This window comes from Bombina bombina, chromosome 10 (genome assembly GCF_027579735.1).
Source record: "Bombina bombina isolate aBomBom1 chromosome 10, aBomBom1.pri, whole genome shotgun sequence".
NCBI lineage: Eukaryota > Metazoa > Chordata > Amphibia > Anura > Bombinatoridae > Bombina > Bombina bombina.
The window spans coordinates 28,695,178-28,712,596 of NC_069508.1; the positions used below are offsets into that span (position 1 = coordinate 28,695,178).

General features: G+C 35.0%; 1 protein-coding gene across 2 annotated transcripts in view; it reads left to right on the top strand.

The window, feature by feature from the left end:
- The window catches only part of LOC128641300 (calcium-activated chloride channel regulator 1), a 53,319-nt gene that overhangs the window by 10,267 nt on the left and 25,633 nt on the right, over positions 1–17,419 (top strand). For both annotated transcript variants that reach the window (XM_053693905.1, XM_053693904.1), the window contains exons 2-7: positions 1,075–1,325; positions 2,904–3,044; positions 3,666–3,813; positions 7,401–7,509; positions 8,756–8,933; positions 16,643–16,867. In XM_053693905.1, coding sequence (XP_053549880.1) covers positions 1,161–1,325; positions 2,904–3,044; positions 3,666–3,813; positions 7,401–7,509; positions 8,756–8,933; positions 16,643–16,867 — 966 coding nt within the window. In that variant the 5' untranslated portion in view covers positions 1,075–1,160. The remainder of the gene's footprint in view (positions 1–1,074; positions 1,326–2,903; positions 3,045–3,665; positions 3,814–7,400; positions 7,510–8,755; positions 8,934–16,642; positions 16,868–17,419) is intronic.

A 17,419-nucleotide genomic window follows, 5' to 3' on the forward strand; every position in this document is an offset into this window, starting at 1 on the left:
TGTGCCATATGGATAACACTATGCTCCCTCCTGTGAAGTAATACAGGAACCAGCACTAATTGGTTAAAATGCAAGTTTTTAAAAAGCACTGAGATAAGGCACTTACTGCAGAGGTTTAGATACAAGGTAATCACAGAGGTAAAAAGTATATTGATATAACAGTGCTAGTTATGCAAAACTGGGGAATGGTAATAAATGGATTATTTAGCTTTTTAACCAATAACAATTTTGAAGTTTACTCTCTCTTTAATGTCACAAACAGTCAAGGAGTTAATAACTGTTCTTTTTTTAATGGCACCTAAGGGGTTAATCCCTATTCGGAATGAACACTATGTATAATATTTAATGCATGTCACATTATAGGTATAGGTATGAGGACAATCTGCCACAGGTCTTAGTTTCTAGTTACCATAGTGACCTGGTTCCTGGTATTTGCTGGTCACATAAGATTACTAATATAGTTGGGAATAGCTAGTTTAAATGATACAACTGGGGTTAAATTGTGAATTTATTAATAGGCTTTATCATTAGCAATGGTTTTATTAAAAGTCTATAAAAAGGAACAAATTAAACCAATTAAAGGGATACTAAACCCATTTTTTTTATTTTGTGATTCAGATAGAGCAGAAATTTTAAGCAACTTTCTAATTTACTCCCAATATCAATTGTTCTTCGTTCTCTTAGTATCTTTATTTCAATAAACAGGAGTGAAAGCTTAGGAGCCGGCCCATTTTTGGTTCAGGATCCTGACTAACGCTTGCTGATTATTGGCTACATTTAGCCACCAATCAACAAGCGCTACCTAGGGCTGAATCTAAAATGTGTCAGCTCCTAAGCTTTCATTCCTGCTTTTCAAATAAAGATAGCAAGAGAATGAAGAAAATTGATGGTAGGAGTAGATTAGAAATTTTCTTAAAATTGCTGCTCAATCCCGAATTTGAATCGTAAAAGAAAAAAATTGGGTTTAGTATCTCTCCTTTTCTGGTCAAGTACAAAAAAACATAAAACGGGTTTTGTTTTTGGGTTTTTTGTAACAAAAATTTACCTCGGAACTCATTTGTTCTCTATCCACAGGATTACAAAAGACACCGTTACATTCCTCAGGAGACGACATAACCCTACCCTGAAACAGTTCCTGCAACAGGCTAAATAGGGACAACATGAAGAGAATATTATTGCAATGTTTTGTTTTAATTGCAACATTAACAGCAGTTTATCCTAACAAAGACTCATTAGTGCAGCTGAAGAACAATGGCTATGAAGATATTGTTATTGCCATCAGCCCAAAAATCCCAGAGGATCTTCAGATTATTGAAAGAATCAAAGTAAGATACAAATGTATTATTATTATTATTAGTAGTAGTAGTAGTAGTAGAATTATTAGTATTAGTATTATTATTATTAGTAGTAGTAGTAGTAGTAGTAGTAGTAGTAGTATTATTAGTAGTAGTAGTATTATTAGTTTTAGTATTATTATTAGTAGTAGTATTAGTAGTACTAGTAATATTATTAGTATTATTAGTAGTAGTAGTAGTAGTAGTCGTAGTATTATTATTATTATTATTATTATTAGTATTATTAGTATTATTAGTAGTAGTAGTAGTAGAATTATTAGTATTAGTATTATTATTATTAGTAGTAGTAGTAGTAGTAGTAGTATTATTATTAGTAGTAGTAGTATTATTAGTTTTAGTATTATTATTAGTAGTAGTATTAGTAGTACTAGTAATATTATTAGTATTATTATTAGTAGTAGTAGTAGTAGTCGTAGTATTATTATTATTATTATTAGTAGTAGTAGTATTATTAGTAGTATTAGTAATATTATTAGTATTAATATTAGTATTATTAGTATCTAATTTTATCATAGTAACATTATTCTCACTGTAAAGAGAGGTTTGGAGTTTGCATAATAGACTAAAGGGACAGTAAAGTCAAATATTTAAACTTTCATGATTTAGGTAGAACATGCAATTTTTCTGAGACTTTTAAATGTATTACTATTATCAAATTAATTCATTCTCTTTGCATCCTTTTATTGGAATGCATACCTAGGTAGCCTCAGGAGCAGCAATGCACTACTGGGAACTAGTTGCTGATTGGTGGTTACACACATATGTCTCTTGTCATTGACTCACTATATGCGTTCAGATAGCCCCCAGTAGTGCATTTCTGCTCTCAAGTTGATTTAAAAATAAGTTTAAACTCTTTACAGGTATTCAACATTTTTTGCACTTTTATGCATCTGTAAGTATTAGTTTTATATATAAATTTGAAAGCAGGAATAAATTACATTATTAAAAACATTTTTTTTTATGTAAAGTGCTTTAACACTGTTTTTTTATTTTTCACAGTTTTATTATAAAGTACAGTATCATATAGGAAGACAATGTGCTGTTGGCTGGATTTGCCTTTAAAGGGACAGTCTGTACCAACATTTTTATTGTTTAAAAAGATAAATAATACCTTTATTTCCCATTCCCCAGTTTTGCATAACCAACACTGTTATATTAATATACTTTTTACCTCTGTGTTTATCTTGTATCTAAGTCTCTACAGACTGCCCCTTAATTCAGATCTTATGACAGACTTGCATTTTAGCCAATCAGTGCTGACTCAAAAGTAATGCTAAGTATGCTAGCAGCAAATAATTCTAAACAAAGCAAATGAGCTATTAAAGGGGATATGGAAAACTGTGTTTGTGTGCATGTATGTTTGTATGTGTGTGTGTATATATTTTTTGAGGGTGGGGAGGATTTCATATACTTTGTCAAGGTTATATGTGAACCTTATTGTTGCTAAAAAAAAAAAAAAAGATGAAAAAGAAAATAGAAAAAAAAATGTAGTTTTCTGATTAAAATGTCACTCTATCTTTTTGTATCAATTTATCTTTATATTTCCAGAGCATGGTGACTGCAGCTTCACCCTATATGCTACAAGCAACAAAGAACAGAGTTTATATTAGAAGTGTGAAAATTTTAATTCCAAACTCATGGGCATCCAATAGCACATATGGAAGACCAAGAAGAGAGTCTTATGATAAGGTAAGGTTTGCGGAAAAAGCTGCGTACAGAGGAATATTTAGGTATGATGCCGCCCTAAATAATCCACCAAACATGACTGTAACCTATTTCTCTCTTTCTCTCTCTGATTGGTCCATAGTCTTAAAATTACAATCTGAGGTGGAAAAAAATAGAAAAATAGTCCCATTCAGCAATGATATTTGTTGTGCATAATGCAGCAAATTTCTGTTATTGTATAACTTCTGCAGTCCTTTCAGAGTTTCAACTCTAGTCCTGGGCTTTTTCGAACTCAGATTATATGCAAACCCTGTTGTTTTGAGAATATAAGTAAAATGAAAAAGCATCTGTATGACCCCTTCAACATAAGAGTATAGTGGAATTTTGCATATAAGCTGCTATAGAGTGTAGTAAGATCTGATAAGCTTTGCAAGTGTTGTATAACAACCAGAGCAATATATTGCCCAAAGCCTTTACCTTGTGAATATTGTGAGATTCTTTGTATGAAACAGCGACTCACAATATGTAGAATGTATATGTGGTTAGCATTTCCCACTGTAGTCTTATATACTTATGTATGCAACGGTATACACATAACCCAAGCACAGACGTTCAGTTTTTATTTGAATATTTTGACTTTCTTAGGCTGATGTTATCATTGCTGATCCTTTTCTGCTCGGAGACGATCCATATACTTTGCAACATGGTGGCTGCGGAGAGCCAGGAAAATACATACACCTAACACCCAACTTCTTATTGAATGATAATCTGCTCCCAGTATATGGACCTTCAGGTAAAGTTACTACCACATGCTTTCATTTTTTATTTACTTATCTATATGTTTTAAACAGTTGTCTGCTGTGTGTTTATTGAAAAATGGAACTGATGATTTATGCTGAATTCAACACTTTTATCGACTTATTGGAACGCATTGGAGTGTGTAATTTAAAATTGTAAATTAAGCATACCCTGTTTATGCAGCATTTGTAATTAGCCAATCATAGACCATGCTCCCATTCACACGGACATAGAGAGAGAGAAAGAGAAGGCGCAAGAGAGATAGAACTCTATGTTTATGCTCAGTAAGTCTCTCTTTTAGGCATCGGCGAATGTGTTTATATTCGAATTCGAATGTAAGAACGAATATTATTGTAGAAATTTGATTTACATAATCGAATATTGATAAGGAATATTCATAAAAATTCTATTATCGAATGTTATTTACAGTTTTCTAATGTAACATTCGAATTCGAATATTAGATTTATAAAACACAATTGTAGACTAGAAATACTATTTCAAATTTGAATGTTACATTTCAAAATTGAATGTGATATAAAATACATAGCTAAACATTCTATTATTCGAACGAATATTTTCAAATGTTATTGAAAAATTCGAAAACGAAAATTCGAAAATAGAATGTTAGAATGTTATATTAACATTCAAAATTTGATTCAAACAAACCAATATATCAAAATTCGTTTTAAATTTTTAATTTTTAGAAACATTCGTCCATCCCTAATCTCTTTCTCTTGTTAAACCATCCTATTGAAGATAACGACTCGTGATACAGCTTCTGAAGAAGGTAGTGCAGTAATATCCAGTAGACAATAAAGAGACTGGAACTTATGTATTATAGCAATATTATTATGGTTATGTAGAACCCCAGTATACTATTAACATCTATGTAACTTTAAAGTCTGGTTAAAGGGCTATGAAACCCAAAATTGTTATGAATCAGACAGAGCAAGAATTAAAAAACAAAAAGAAAAAAAAGAAGTTTCAATATTTTTTCTATTATCAAATTTGCTTCAATCTCATGGTATTTTTTTTTTTAAGAGCATACCTAGGTAGGTGGTGTGCAGGTGCCTGAAGAACTACATGCACATGCTACTGCCATCTAGTGCTTCTTCAAATGCAAAGCATTCTTGAAAACTGCTGTTTTAGACTCATGCACGCTCCTGATCCTATCTACCTGTCTTTCAACAAAGGATAACAACACAAAGTAAATTTGATAAGAGTAGAACATTTTTTTTAACTATTTTTTTTACAAAAACTGAATTTTCTATCTGAATCTTGAAATAAATATTTGTGGTTTACTGGCCCTCTAAATTGTGATGAATGTGACAGAAGCTTGTATTATGACTAAACAATATAGCCTGTTTCTCTTTTTTTACAAGGCTTATGTTTACATTGATTTTTTTTATTCTATTAATGTATTACTGTTTGCTCTTGTTAAAATCTGTACAACACAACAAAATTATACAAGAAATGTGTTTGTATATAATGCAACTGTAATAAACAACATTGTGGAATAAAAGATAATATTGTATTATACTTTTAACAATAAATCTAGTTATTGTTATAAAATAAAACACACTCCTGATTGACATTGGAGTTGGTGTTCTTTAAACTAAATGATAGTATTTTATATTGCATTTTGGAAACACAGCATCTTGAAAGGGGCAAGAGGGGTAAATGCCCCACCTTAGAATTCTGTTCTTTGTATCTGACACACTTGAGTCGCTCTTCTGATGACAAAATAATGTGCATCTAGGGCTGCCAGTTGCCCTTAACGAAAATACTGGTCACATGTTGTAGGTGGGGGTCACACAATTCTCTGTCTTAGGACCTGCTATTTAAAATGTTGCCGCTCCGGTGAGATAATCTAAGAAGTCTTGTGGGTACAGTGAGGCCCTTACAATTTTTTAGAAACACTAATGTTATCTTGAGAAATGTTTATGTTGCTATGTAGTGTTCTTTATGTGAAACAGAGACTCCTACATTACAATTCAAGGTCTAAAAAAATCCTGAAGATTTTGTGTGATTTCTCTCCATGCTGGAGAGATTTTAAATATAAGGCCTTTAGACTTCATCCTTTTTTTTTTAAAGATATATATTTTATTTGGTTGTGTGATGCTCAATGAGCAAACATATTTACATAAATTAAATATGTCATTAAAAAATAATTAAAGGCAAATTATTTAGCATCGGTAAGGTTCATCTGGCTTTTATGGCATTACAGTGAATCAAGCCTTTTGTAACAGTTTAAAAACCAATAATGCAAATATACTCTGCACAAATTCCCTACTGTCACATTATCTGAAATAGCAGAAGAGAAAAGCAGTACTCACGTGCGCCATAACAAAGGTTCCAAGGTTCAGCTTAAACATGTGCAATTCATTTCGTTACAAATCGAAATTCGTATGAAATTCAAATGATTCAGAGATTCGAATGTATACGAATTTTCAAATCACCCTAGTAACGAAACAAAACTAATACAAATTAATTTCACTGTTCTATCTTACTTAATTGTAATATATATCTATTCATTTTTATTTATTTTTTATAATAAATATGGAACGGCAAAGGAATTGTGATTAGTCCAGAAAGTCAGGCTATCGCGCCATGGCCATTTGAATTAAACGAATGAATCCGAACTAATTTGGTTTTTCCGTTACAAATTAGACTTCACTCTTGACCTCACCATATATAATTTTCACAACTGATGATGTTTTTTCTATTATCAGTGATTTTACCTAATTTCTTGTCATTAACCCACAAATCAGTAATTTTACCTAATTTGCTGCCATTTTAATACTGGGCATCTGACAACCGTACAGCAAGAAACTCTCTCCCGATGCAAATGTTGATACATTTTGTTTAAAGCTTTTAATTTCTTTACTCCCCCCCCCCCCCCTCCATCCTAGTGGAAATATGTCTGTGGACACCTAGGTTTGGAATTCTTGTCTTCTGCCAAAAATACTAAAAGCATTGTTAATACTAGACAGAAATCTTCACTGAATGTTTATTAAATTGTTGAATATGTTGGACTACTAAAGAATCTCAAAAATGTTAACATTTTAAAGTTACTGATAGTGTTTACTTTTAAATGAACAACAATTTTATTACATTGAAGTATAAATTAAAGTGATGGTAAACTTTCCCATGTCAGCAGATGGTTTAAAATGTTCTCCAATTGGTGTTCTAGCTACAAAAAAAAATGGGAGTGCTGTATGGCTAGAGCACCGATTGGAGAAAGAGGGAAATTAATGAAATAAATACTGGACTCAATATAGCAAGCTGATTTACTGTTTTTAAAAGGCTTGAAGAAAAATAATTAATATTAGAAACTGTTGATTTACTAAAACTGTCATAGGTAAAATAATGTAATGATGTCAATCACAAACCTAGTTTCTCTAGCAATTTTTCTACCAAATTCTCCATTAAAGTGGCTGGGGATTTTTGCAGATAAATTGTTCAATAAACTATTCTAAAGAATTGTGATCAACTCCAATATTATTTGGAAATAATATTGATAATTTTTGTTTAATGATTTACTGATAAAAATTCCTTTCACATCACACTTTTTTATGCAGGAAGAGTGTTCGTACACGAATGGGCTCATCTTCGCTGGGGAGTTTTTGATGAATATGACCTACATCAGCCGTTTTATCTTTCTGGACAGCGTAGAATTGAAGCAACTAGGTAAGACCGGAATTATAGATATGCATTAGTTTAGCCACGAATGCAAATTTGTAATGAATATTGAATATTCATTTTGTTTAAATTAAATGAATACCCGGACAAATGCACTAACTAATTTAAAGAATAATGAATATAAACATATAAATGATACCAAGAGAACAAAGTAAATTTAATAATATAAGCAAACTGGAAAGTTGTTTAAAATTGTATGTTCTACCTAAATCATAAAAGAGAATCTTTTGGTTTCATGTCCCTTTAATTTTAAACAAAATGAATACCAAATAGTGTGGCAAATGAATATTCTGAAAAATGAATTTTTTAGTATATTTTTTTTTAAATAATTAGCCTGAAATGAATTATTCGGTACTGCACATGTCTAATGGCAAAGTTAGTGGAAAACATAGAAAAGGCTTGTAGCTCCCCTAAGTGTTAAGGCCGGTTAAGAGTGAGAAGGGAGAAGAGGTTGGACAAAGTAGCAAAAAAGCTACAAGGGAGTGGGCAAAATAAATAATATAATATGTTTGCGAAGTTGCTTTACTATGCATAATTAAACTTTTAAAATTGCAATCTCTAGGTGTTTACTGCCCCTTTAAATATGTTGCATCTTTCTCTGGTATGCAATGAGTTAACAGGTGTTTGCTGCAGCCCCTGCTATTCGTGTGCAGGTGTCCTTATGATGTTGCGGTCATGCAGCATTATTACTGAGAAGAGTCCACTGCTGAAGCACATACAGAAAAATGCTCTTCAGCACCCTCTACTGGTTTACAGCTGAAAAATTGCCTATAAAGTCAACACCATGTTAACAAAGTGCGAGTGGACATGATACAATGTAGCGTATACTGTCCGCCGCACATCGATAAATGCCAACAGGCTGCATACGCTGTCTGCATTTATCATTGCACAAGCAGTTCTGGTGAACTGCTTGTGCAATGTCGCCCCCTGCAGATTTGGGGCCAATCAGCCCGATCATATAGGATCGGGCGGATTGAAGACCGCAGCCTCTGAGGCAGCGAATCAGTTATGGAGCAACGGTCTTTAGAAGGCTCGTGCGGAAGGCTTGTGCGGAAACAAGGAAGGCTTGTGCGGAAACAAGGAAAACAAGGGCCATTTGGCCCATGTTAAATATACCCCCATGTCTCTAGCTGTTCAAACTGTTTATTATGAATACAGTGAAACTGGCTTTGGTAGACGTTATTATTAATAGTAATAGCAATATTAATAGGAGCTAATGTGTATTTTTTTTCAGGTGTCCTTTGAAGCTTCAAGGAGTAAATATAATTGAAGTGTGTAAGGGAACTTCATGTGAATATGAAAATTGTCTACATGACCCTGTAACTGGCAGCTTTGAAGAGGGATGTTTGTTTTTTCCTGATGTTTCACAGAGTGTCAAAGACTCCATTATGTATGCACAAGCCCTGGACCCTGTAAGTGCCCTTATTAACCTGAGTATTATGTGTCCCAAATATTGTACTTACATTTTATGTTCAGAAATATGCTGTGTTTAAATTAATTTGGTGAATCATCCTCTGTTCTCAAACATTATGCATTTATCTAGTCATGTCCTACTGTTTGTTTCAAGCATCACAGATTTATATGCTCACGTGCTCTGTATTGTAGTAGTGTTTGTAACAATGTATAACACTGCTGCAATCATTGTAGCAAACACTCGGCTAGATTTAGAGTTCTGCGGCCAAAGGGGTGCGTTAGCTACGCATGCTTTTTTTCTCCCGCACCTTTTAAATACCGCTGGTATTTAGAGTTCACAGAATGGCTGCGTTAGGCTCCAAAAAAGGAGCGTAGAGCATATTTACCGCCACTGCAACTCTAAATACCAGCGTTGCTTACGGACGCGGCCAGCTTCAAAAACGTGCTCGTGCACGATTCCCCCATAGAAAACAATGGGGCAGTTTGAGCTGAAAAAAAATCTAACACCTGCAAAAAAGCAGCGTTCAGCTCCTAACGCAGCCCCATTGTTTTCTATGGGGAAACACTTCCTACGTCTGCACCTAACACTCTAACATGTACCCCGAGTCTAAACACCCCTAACCTTACACTTATTAACCCCTAATATGCCACCCCCACTATCGCTGACCCCTGCATATTATTTTTAACCCCTAATCTGCCGCTCCGTATACCGCCGCAACATACATTATAGTTATGTACCCCTAATCTGCTGCCCCTAACACTGCCGACCCCTATATTATATTTATTAACCCCTAATCTGCCCCCACAACGTCGCCGCCAGCTACCTACAATAATTAACCCCTAATCTGCAGATCGGATCTCGCCGATTAATATTTATTTTACAGGCAACTTTGTAATTATTTTAAACAGGTACAATAGCTATTAAATAGTTAATAACTATTTAATAGCTAAAATAGTTAAAATAATTACAAAATTACCTGTAAAATAAATCCTAACCTAAGTTACAATTAAACCTAACACTACACTATCATTACATTAATTAAATAAACTACCTACAATTATCTACAATTGAACCTAACACTACACTATCAATAAATGAATTAAATAAAATACCTACAAAAAACGGTAGGTATAAAATACCTACAATTAAATACAATGAAATAAACTAAAGTACAAAAAATAAAACTAACTAAGTTACAAAAATAAAAAATATTTACAAACATTAGAAAAATATTACAACAATTTTAAACTAATTACACCTACTCTAAGCCCCCTAATAAAATAACAAAGACCCCCAAAATAAAAAAATGCCCTACCCTATTCTAAATTAAAAAAGTTCAAAGCTCTTATACCTTACCAGCCCTGAAAAGGGCCCTTTGCGGGGCATGCCCCAAATAATTCAGCTCTTTTGCCTGTAAAAAAAAACATACAATACCCCCCCCCAACATTACAACCCACCACCCACATACCCCTAATCTAACCCAAACCCCCCTTAAATAAACCTAACACTAAGCCCCTGAAGATCTCCCTACCTTGTCTTCACCTCACAGGGTTCAGCGATCGGTCCAGAAGAGGGTCCGAAGTCTTGATCCAAGCGGCGGCTGAAGAACTCCATCATCGGTCTGAAGTCGGAAGTCCATCATCGGGATGAAGTCTTCTATCAAGCGGCCTCTTCAATCTTCTTTCTTCCGGAGCGGAGCGGAGCCATCTTCTTCCCAGCCGACGCGGATCCAACCTCTTCAACCGACGCCTACTTGCCGAATGACGGTTCCTTTAAATGAAGTCATCCAAGATGGCGTCCCTCGAAATCCGATCAGCCAATAGAATGCAAGCTCAATCTGATTGGCTGATTGGATCAGCCAATCGGATTGAACTTGAATCTGATTGGCTTGAATTTGAACTTGAACTTGAATCTGAGTGGCCTCTTGAATCTTCTTTCTTCCGGAGCGGAGCGGAGCCATCTTCTTCCCAGCCGACGCGGATCCAACCTCTTCAACCGACGCCTACTCGCCGAATGACGGTTCCTTTAAATGACGTCATCCAAGATGGCGTCCCTCGAAATCCGATCAGCCAATAGAATGCAAGCTCAATCTGATTGGCTGATTGGATCAGCCAATCGGATTGAACTTGAATCTGATTGGCTGAGTCCATCAGCCAATCAGAATATTCCTATCTTAATTCCGATTGGCTGATAGAATCCTATCAGCCAATCGGAATTCGAGGGACGCCATCTTGGATGACGTCCCTTAAAGGAACCGTCATTCGTCGGGAAGTCGTCGGTGAAGATGGATGGATCTGCGCTGGAGGTCTTGAAGATGAGCCGGTCGTCATCGGATTGAAGAACATAGAAGATGCGGCTTGGAAGAAGATGTTTGCCGGTCCGGATGTCCTCTTCTGCCCGCTTGGATCAAGACTTCAGCCGGAGGATGGACGTCACTCTTCACTCTTGAATCAACACTTCGGAGGCTTGGATCAAGACTTCCGAGGACGGATCGGTGAACCTGGCATGGTGAAGATAAGGTAGGAAGATCTTCAGGGGCTTAGTGTTAGGTTTATTTAAGGGGGGTTTGGGTTAGATTAGGGGTATGTGGGTGGTGGGTTATAATGTTGGGGGGGGGTATTGTATGTTTTTGTTTACAGGCAAAAGAGCTGAATTATTTGGGGCATGCCCCGCAAATGGCCCTTTTCAGGGCTGGTAAGGTAAAAGAGCTTTGAACTTTTTTAATTTAGAATAGGGTAGGGCATTTTTTTATTTTGGGGGTCTTTGTTATTTTATTAGGGGGCTTAGAGTAGGTGTAATTAGTTTAAAATTGTTTGTAAATATTTTTTTATTTTTTGTAACTTAGTTCTTTTTTATTTTTTGTACTTTAGTTAGTTTATTTAATTGTAGTTATTTGTAGGTATTTTATTTAATTAATTTATTAATAGTGTAGTGTTAGGTTTAATTGTAACTTAGGTTAGGATTTATTTTACAGGTAATTTTGTAATTATTTTAACTAGGTAACTATGAAATAGTTATTAACTATTTAATAGCTATTGTACCTGGTTAAAATAAATACAAAGTTGCCTGTAAAATAAATATTAATCCTAAAATAGCTACAATATAATTCTAATTTATATTGTAGCTATATTAGGGTTTATTTTAGAGGTAAGTATTTAGTTTTAAATAGGATTCATTTATTTAATAAGAGTTAATTTATTTCGTTAGATAAAAATTATATTTAACTTATGGGGGTGTTAGTGTTAGGGTTAGACTTAGCTTTAGGGGTTAAAAAATTTATTAGAATAGTGGTGAGCTCCGGTCGGCAGATTAGGGGTTGATGTTTGAAGTTAGGTGTCGACGATGTTAGGGAGGGCAGATTAGGGGTTAATACTATTTATTATAAGGTTATTGAGGCGGGAGTGAGGCGGATTAGGGGTTAATACATTTATTATAGTAGCGGTGAGCTCCGGTCGGCAGATTAGGGGTTAATAATTGTAGGTAGGTGGCGGCGACATTGGGGGCGGCAGATTAGGGGTTAATAAATATAATATAGGGGTCGGCGGTGTTAGGGGCAGCAGATTAGGGGTTCATAGGGATAACGTAGGTGGCAGCGGTGTGCGGTCGGCAGATTAGGGGTTAAAAAATTTTAATAGAGTGGCGGCGATGTGGGGGGACCTCGGTTTAGGGGTACATAGGTAGTTTATGGGTGTTAGTGTACTTTAGAGCACAGTAGTTAAGAGCTTTATGAACCGGCGTTAGCCCAGAAAGCTCTTAACTACTGACTTTTTTCTGCGGCTGGAGTTTTGTCGATAGATTTCTAACGCTCACTTCAGCCAAGACTCTAAATACCGGCGTTAGGAAGATCCCATTGAAAAGATAGGATACGCAAAAGGCGTAGGGGGATCTGCGGTATGGAAAAGTCGCGGCTGCAAAGTGAGCGTTAGACCCTTTCCTGACTGACTCCAAATACCAGAGGGCGGTAAAAACCAGCGTTAGGAGCCTCTAACGCTGGTTTTCACGGCTACCGCCCAACTCTAAATCTAGCCGACTGTTACCATACAGTACTCAACACGTGTATGCTCCTGAGCCCCCATGAACCAACCTAGATTTACTCTTTATCAAAGGATACCAAGAGAACAAAGAAAATGGGATAATTGAAGTACATTGGAAATGTGTTTAAAATATCATGGTCTAATTGAATCAATCATGTTTAATTTTTACATTATGACTACTGCCACCTGTTTTGCAGCAAAAAGTGACAGAACTATCACCACCACTAAACACAAAGCACAAAGAGTAATTTGACTGTTAAATATCAATTTGACCTGGATTAAAATGATGGAAACGTTTCAAATTCATATAATCAGATCTGGAATGTTTTAGATGGACTTTAATTCATCTATTCTAATGAAGATATGCTACAATTTTCTTTCTAATAGAGCAATGTAATTCAAATACTCCACACTCCAGCTGCCCACAAATTAAAGTATTTTTTGTGAGCTGACGATTTTGACTGTTCTTCAATTGGTGCTTTAGTCATACAGTATTTGCAGAATTTCACTGCTATATTAAAAAGTAAGTTATACAAAACAATCAACATTCGAAATGGAACAAGACAGGGGTGCCCCCTTTCCCCATTATTATTTGCCCTCTGTATAGAGCCATTAGCAGCAACCATCAGGAATAAGTCAGATATATCAGGAATTCAAATTGGCAGCACGATGCATAAACTTGCGTTGTTCGCTGATGATGTTATAATGACTATTACTAAACCCATGTTGTCCCTCCCTCCACTTTATGATCTATTATCTGACTTTGGAAAGCTATCCGGCTATAAGATAAACAACGACAAATGTGAGGCCCTTGGGACTCACCTTCCCGACGCAACAAAAAAGCTACTTGAGATAAACTTTGATTTTAAATGGGCTTCCTCGGCAACTACATATTTAGGTATCGCCATACCAAATAATTTAGATAACCTCTATAGACTAAACTATAAAAAAATATTTGCACATCTTAAAAAAGAAATGATGACTTGGTCATCTTATAAAATCTCCTTTTATGGGAGAATGGTTGTTACAAAAATGATAATTTTACCCAAACTGCTCTATCTGTTTAGAGCATTGCCTATCACTGTCCCTAAGGAAGATCTAGATGACATGCAAAGATACTTACTAAAGTTTATCTGGGTTAATAAAAAGGCCAGAATCAATAAGACAACACTACTACAAAATAAAGAGCGAGGGGGATTAGGGGTACCAAATTTACAAAATTATTTCTGGGCAGCCAGACTAGCGCAAACCTCACTTTGGAGTCTTGAGGGGGATGATATCGTATGGGTAAAATTAGAAAGTGATATGCTGCAATTGTATCCAATATATCACATTCTATGGACAGCCAAAAGAGAGAGACCATCGAAATGGACACGATACATTTCAATAACACACACTATTAAAATATGGGATAATATACAGACGAGGTCCAAACTTCACACTGTTAGCTCAGTGGCGACACCACTTTTCCTGCCATCCGTTCAGATCTCAAAAACAATAAGTAACATCTGGGCGAATAAAGGGCTATATCGAATTGCAGATATTTGGATAGACTCAAAGATTATTCCCTTTGAGAAATATAACTCTTTACATCCGGTGTTACCGGATTCTTGGTTCCAATACATTCAGTTGAAATCTAGGTTACGAGAGGTAGGCAGGCCACCCACATACTCAGAACATACTCCTTTTGAGAAACTATGCACATCAAAATCCAGAACTAAGGGGGCTATAACAATTTTGTACACTTTTCTGAATACAAATAGCTCAGGAGACAAATTGCATTATATGAAGAAATGGGAGGATGAGGGGCAATTTGTAAAGGATCAGGTAGAATGGTCAGATACTCTGAAAAGAGGACAGGCATGTTCTATTAGTGCAAATGTAAAAGAAAGCTACATCAAAGTAGCATATAGGTGGTACTTACACCCAAGCAGAACACAATGGTCAGACAAAACCCCCAAGAATTGTTATCGAGGATGCGCAGACATTGGTTCCTACACACATATGTGGTGGTCATGTGCAGAGGTGCAGAGACTTTGGTTCCAAACTAACAATCTCCTTTCCGAGATATTTAGCAAGCAAATCGTTTTAACTAGAGAACAGGCACTATTGCACTTCCCGATTGAGGGCCTCACCAAAGCTAAATTAAAGTTAGTGGGAATGATTTGCACAGCTGTTAAGACCACAATCGCAAAGTTTTGGAAATCCTCGGTACCAAGCTATGATTTAATACTTAATAAAATCAAATATTATTATAAAATGGCGGAGATTTCCTCTGCTTTGCTTAGTACTGGAATAGAGTTTCTTCAGGTCTGGGAAGACTGGATAGTCTGGACAGATAAGCAACGGATGGCTAACAGGCGTAGCATCCAATCCACAGCAAGGGAGCATATGGATGACACAAGACAAAGGGGGGGTGACCGCGAGTGACACATGTTCTTGATTCTTCTTCTTATCTACTCTATCCTAATTCTGGAATTTCTTGTCTCTATCTTGTTTATTCTTTCTTAATCTCATTATTTCCTTATATAAAAAAAATATATGAGTGTAGAAAAAAAGGTTTGCATTCTCCATGATTTAGATTACCTGGGGATATTTCCCAGTCATGACGGACAGCATAACGCCAAAGAAGGGGGTTGTTGTATATGTTATGTTGGGCCGATATGAGTCTAGGGGTCCAGCATGGTTTTATTGCAATCCCTGTGAAACCAAAGTGTTATGTCATACCTGTTCTTTTCTTTTATGTTTACAAAAGATGTCATGGAATATGTTATATTACTCAATAAATAAAAATTATTTAAAAAAAAAAAAAAAGTAAGTTATAGCGTATCTTCATTAGACTGGATGGATTAAAGTCCATTTAAAATATTATTTTCATTCTTTATCTGATTATATGAATTGGAAACTTTACCATAACTTTGAGATTGGACCTATATACATTTTTAAACATTTTGCTATTTCAAATTTTATTTCTGTAAAATCCATTCATTTTTAAAAATCATGACGTGCTAAAGTTAGGCATATAACAATTCTAGCAAGTAAAGGTTAGCATTTTAAAGGGACAGTCTACACCAGAATTGTTATTTTTTTTAAAAGATAGATAATCCCTTTATTACCCATTCCCTAGTTTTGCATAACCAACACAGTTATATAAATATACTTTTTACCTCTGTGATTATCTTGTATCTAAGCCTCTGCAAACTGCCCCCCTATTTCAGTTCTTTTGACAGACATCCATTTTAGCCAATCAGAGCTGGCTCCATGGAACTCCACGTGCATGAGCACAGTGTTATCTATATGACATGAACTAACACCCACTAGTGGTAAAAAACTATCAAAATGCCCTGAGAGAAGAGACGGACTTCAAGGGCTTAGAAATTAGCATATGAACCTCCTAGGTTTAGCTTTCAACTAAGAGAACAAAGCAAAATTGGTGATAAAAGTAAACTGGAAAATTGTTTAAAATTAGATTCTCTTTCTGAATCATGAAAGTTTATTTTGGACTAAACTGTCCCTTTAAAGTAAATCTACTTTTTTTAAATATATAACTTTTTTTCCTTCCTTTCTTTTTCCTCTTGTTATCTTATTCTCTTTCTTTTTGTGGCAATGCATTAGATAAAAAGAATTAGACTGTTTTATTGACCATATTTAACTTAATTAATTATTGTTGTAGATTAATGAATTCTGTGATAAGAGTACCCATAACCCAGAAGCCCCAAACCAGCAAAACAGACTGTGCAACTACCAAAGCACATGGGAAGTCATCATGAAGTCAAGTGAGATGGCATCTACCGTACCGTTAGAAGACACCAACATTCCTGCTCCTACGTTTTCCCTCCTGCAGTATAAAGACAGGGTGGTCACCTTAGTCCTTGATGTATCTGGAAGCATGAGTGGTGTAAGTTTTAAATATCTGTATTGTATTTTATAATTCTGTCTAAGGGTTTACATCTTCTTTAGAAATCTGGCAGTATACTGCAAGTATCATCCTTTTTTAGTAGGAATATAAAATATTCAAAGTTTTATTGATGAGTCTTAGTTTATATATTATTGTTAATTTCTCTACCTCTCAAAAAATATCTATAAAATTGTAACAAAATTGTTTTGTAAAAATTTAAATTACACAGGAAATAAAATTGTAATAAAGCTACACTGCATATGCAAAAATGCTGTGAATTTATGTTTATAATATGAAATTCAAAGCATATTTTCCTTATTGTAAAATTAGTTTCCCTGTTTCTTTAGTGGGTTGAACAGGGGTGTTCTATGTGCATAGCAGAAATGTCTCCTCTAGTTCTTGCCCATTCTGTAAAATTTTCCCCCTGTAGATCTTGCTGGTTTTTCTTACAAGCTAAAAGGTGTTGAGATTGTGCAGTAAGAAAGTTTTTTTGCTACACATAATTAAACATTTTCTATTATAATCTCAACTTGTTTAATGTCCCTTCAAAAC